At 49.7% G+C, this 4,620-nt stretch overlaps 1 protein-coding gene across 1 annotated transcript; it reads left to right on the top strand.

Annotated features, from left to right (window-relative positions):
* Positions 1 to 886: 886 nt before the first annotated feature.
* On the top strand, positions 887 to 4,318 carry LOC144120068 (uncharacterized). Its single transcript, XM_077652536.1, has 2 exons — positions 887 to 1,355; positions 4,181 to 4,318. Exons 1-2 carry the CDS (start codon positions 887 to 889, stop codon positions 4,252 to 4,254), a joined length of 543 nt encoding a protein of 180 aa, XP_077508662.1. The 3' UTR covers positions 4,255 to 4,318.
* The last annotated feature ends 302 nt before the right edge of the window (positions 4,319 to 4,620 follow it).

Raw genomic sequence — 4,620 nt, forward strand, 5'->3', positions numbered from 1 at the left:
TCCACTCGCTTCGCCAGCTGCGTTGCATGCCTGATTACCTGTCAGATTGAAAGGAGAGCTCGCGTGCGCCCCAACCACAGTTGTGTCAACAACATAGCTAGACAATCAGACTAACCTGGACTTGCAATCAAGATTAACCAAGGCTAATCATGCTGTGCCTTAGCATTCGCTACGTATATCCTGGCATAGCCGAGCTAAGCAACTAAGCCGCAGCGTTCACTGGGTGACCAACCTCTCGCGATCAACCATTAATTAACCGCCACCTGCCAGGGTAGGCACGTTGCCTATCTAGTGTGCGGAGCGCACTCAAGGTTACAGGCCAAGCCGCGTCTACTTACCCGATACACAGTAGCTTTGGCTCTCTAACTAGATTCAGCTGTAGTTGAACGGCAGCTCATTTTTTTTGTTAACCTGGAATGAAAGACGTTCTGACTTAAAAGAAAAAAAAAACCTTCTATCGTGGCCAGGCAGGAGCCCGCGGACATCGCGGACACCAAGTTCCGCAAAGTAGACGTGAAAGGAATGCCTGCACTGGATTTAATCGTGAGCTAGCCCCTGAAATATTTCGGACATGTTCTCTTGCGCTCGCGCAAAACAAACCGGAAGTAGAAGGAAAAATGTCTCGAGGTCTCCCTACTCCTCGAGACAATCCCTCGCCGTGTTTATGTCCATTAATCCTGAAGATATCATCATCATCAACATCTGGAGTCGGCTGCTCGAGCTCTCTATGCTCGAGCGGCACGAGACATTGAACGCACGCCATCTTTTCTTTACAGCCGTTCCTTCATGAGGCACCGCCAAGCTAGGTGCGTCCACACTGTCCCTCCCGACTAGGCAGCTGCCTAACTCCATCAGAGTGGTCCTGGACTCGAACTCGCGATGCAGGATGATCTTGGCCAAGGAACTGACCGCTGCTGTGAGTGCGAGAGCTGCCGGTACATCGCAACCTATGCCGCGCTTCCATCTGTGCAGCCATCGGACGCCGAGCTCGCAAAGCGCTTCGTCGCCTCGGGGCCACGCAGGACCAGTACCATCGGAGCAACCTGTGCCGCGCTTCCAACTGGACAGACACCAGACGCCGAGCTCGAAAAGCGCTTCGTTGCCTCGGGGCCACGGAGCACCAGTACCATCGGAGCAACCTGTGCCGCACTTCCATCTGGGCAGCCACCGGACGCCGAGCTCGCCAAGCGCTTCGTCGCCTCGTGGCCATGCAGCACCAATGGAAGACAAGACGCTGGTGACTACCACGACCACCTCCGTGGCAAAGGCGAAGAGATACTTAAGCTCCGAGAAGCGCCTGCGCAGAAATGCACGCAGCCGGTCACAGCCGTTAGCCTTCCCCCACTACCTGCAGGGTGAGTTTTCTTCTAAGCTTTCTCTCTCCCGAGTTGCCTTGATGAACTTGCGGGATATTCCTCTGGGCTGCTCCTCCAAACCCTGTGTTCATTGCCTACGGTCAGGGCGCGTGTTAAGCTTCAGGCGGGCGACATGAAAGTCCCACCAGGTCGTTCAGGCGGACGACATGCAGGTCCCACCAGCTCTAGTTCAGAAGTATCCATTAGCCCAAATCTTGATATTCATATTCCCCTGTAGGCGCCATCTTGCTTCTCTGATTGGCTCTCAGGTGTGTGAATCAGTGCCTCTGTTTGCGTCACTCGCCGTCATTCACAGACGCTCTTTTCGCGTCGGCGTGAAATTGATGTGGCGTCGAAAATAGATTTTTAGCAGCACTATTTTTGGTGCCCGGCTCGTAATTATTTATGATTGTGATGAGCAAAAGAAGCTACAGGCCGTAGGACGAGAACAAATGAGCTCGACTTCTCAATTTGAGGAAAGCAGCTGCATACTGGAAATGGCCGCTTCCTGTAATTTGAATGGCTGCCATAAACGTGAGGTACGCTCGTATTATGCAGTGATGTCAAACTGACCTTTCACCATGTATACAATGTGCCGCCAATAATAATAATTGCTTTTGGGGAAAGGAAATGGTGCAGAGTCTGTCTCATATATCGTAGGACACCTGAACCGCGCCGTAAGGGAAGGGATAAATGAGAGAGTGAAAGAAGAAAGGAAAAAAGAGGTGCGGTAGTGGGGTCTCCGGAATAACTTCGACCACCTGGGGATCTTTAATGTGCACTGACATCGCACAGCAAACGGGCGCCTTAGCGTCTCGTCTCCATCCCAGCGCAGTCGCCGCGGTGGAGTTCGAAATCGAGAGCTGCGAATTCACCGCCATAATTTCGCCCTGCAGCAATGTACTGAAATCATGCAAAAAAGTGAAAGAAACGCTGATTTACACGGCGTTAGGTCGCCGCAGTTTAACAGGTGTTTATGTGATTCCAAAACTAGCTTATAAAAGTCTTGTTTTCATTGCACAATGAAATACAACGGTGTCATAAGGGCTCATCTGAAATGTGCAGCGTTTAGAGCAATAATAGCGAGAGCTTAAATGTGCAGCCGCATAAGGGGGCTAGCTGCGGCCTCGTTGTAAACCCATCGCTCGCATCTGTCTTTGCGGTTAATCTAGTGTGGCAATGGCGGCTCCGGCAGTGCGTGTTGCTGAATTTTGCTGCTTGTTGCACTTATTCGTCGTTTATTAAACCCTTATGATCCCTATGATGGTTTATGATCCCAATATAAGACGGGCATTCAGCACGTCAGATACAGTGAAAGAGAGGGAAGAAAGGGCTGCAGAGGCAGTCGGAGACCGCAGCTGTCATCCGTTGTTTTCAGACCAATTAGTGATCAGTAATCTGGCCCGTCAGTTTGGTGCCTTGCAATGACGCATGCGTGACGTCAGCACATTCTGCTTTTCGACAAGGACAACGACGCTGCATGAACGGAGCCATAGCGCTAAAAGCTAACGCGGAAAATAATTATTCGATTCTGCCGAGTTTGAAACTTGAACACTGGTGCCATGCGGTCACAGATCCCAAATCCAGAATATTCCTCGCCAACTAGTGGCCTGTGTGAGAATATCATGTCAGGCGTGCTAACGCGCGCTACTTTATCGTGACTCGTGCAGTTTGAAACGCTGTCTCAATTCTCTACTATTCTTGATACCTACAAGTGAAGGACAAAAGAACAGAGAAAAGCGGTTGTCGACGGAGTTTTTCTGTGCCCCATTTAGTGTGCCTTGTGGACGGAAATTCCTCACAGTACTGTCTTGTTGCATCTCAGGAAACAAGGCGATGCCTCCCGGAGAGCGCTAACAACTAAAAACATGATCACAGGAAAAAAACGTCACTGTGACCATGGTTGCTTATTGGAATCGGTTGACTGGGGACGACTGCTATTTTCCTGGTTGTTATCAACTTACCTTCGGACCACTAGTTTAATGTCGCATAATTGTGGTGTGATCATCATTTCGTATTTTAGACGTGGCGTTACTGACAACTGAACTTGTCGTAGAGCACTATGCGCGTTATCTCCAGTTGTTTTTGTGGCAGTGTAATTGATGCTTGCCCTCGGTGAGTAAGCCATTTAGCGAAGGTTTAAGTGCGCTCGAGCTGCGAAAGTGTCAAGCTCGGCAAAGGCGGACGAGAAAGCGACGATGTAATTGAGGAGAACCAGATATTCATCTTGATTCCTCCACTCCATCTTGATTCCTCTACGAACACGCTGATAGCGGAAGTGCCAGCTGCGTTCGTAAAGCACGGCGCCACGCTGCGCCAACCATGCGGTGATTTTCGCCTCTCTGGTGACCTCATTGTGCTGATTCTTTTCACTCACTACCGAATGTCCATCTGTCGTGTATACGCCAAATTATTTATTCCTTACTTTTAGAGTTGCTGCTGATAGTGACAGCAGTTTTTATTTGCTTGATAATTTGCACTTCTAACAAAATCATTTGAGCAGTTAAGGCTCAGCTCTAACCTTTATTATAAATATGCAGTTGCAATTGTGAGAGCATATGTGATAACGCAGTAATGCCTGTTAGAGATGCACTAAACTCTATATAGAACTATCGACCAGCACTTCCTTTTCCTTGTTCCTAAACATAAACCCATCGATCAGCAGTCTTTAAAGATCCCAAATTTCATATGCACGCCTGCTTTTATCTGTCTGCCTGCTTACCCACTTTTAATGTATGCGTGTTTTTTTCTTGGCGTTTGCGAACCGAAATTCATGGGCTTTTCATTCACCTGAATTTTTTTTCCACTCGTGCTTTCGGGTGCAGCCAACGACGCAGCCCTCGCACCGCGTCTGCTGAGGAGCAAGACATTACCTTCTGCTCCACGTATCGTCACGTGAGCCGAGCTGCTGTCGCTCAGAGGGCGTCCGGCGGAGGTGTACAGTTCTGCTGCCTCTGCCAGCTGGTTGAGTAAGTAGTCTCACTTGCGCCTGGGCACTGCTACAGATTGCGGTTGTCCGCAGCGTCACGGAGAAAACACGCCACGAGGAATTTGCGTTAGCGTTGATGATACGCAGCTGCTGTGTCCCTGCATACACGCATCGTTGAACAATGACGCAGGAAAATGAACGCGTCTTACATGCAAGGCGTTCGGGACCCACTGGCAAATAATTCAGCCGTATATCACAGTGGCAGCTGGAACAATTTGGGTACTTTAGGCACAGGTATACGGGCGCTGTAACTGTGGACCAGACAGTGACTGCAGA

Source organism: Amblyomma americanum, chromosome 1 (genome assembly GCF_052857255.1).
Source record: "Amblyomma americanum isolate KBUSLIRL-KWMA chromosome 1, ASM5285725v1, whole genome shotgun sequence".
Lineage (NCBI taxonomy): Eukaryota > Metazoa > Arthropoda > Arachnida > Ixodida > Ixodidae > Amblyomma > Amblyomma americanum.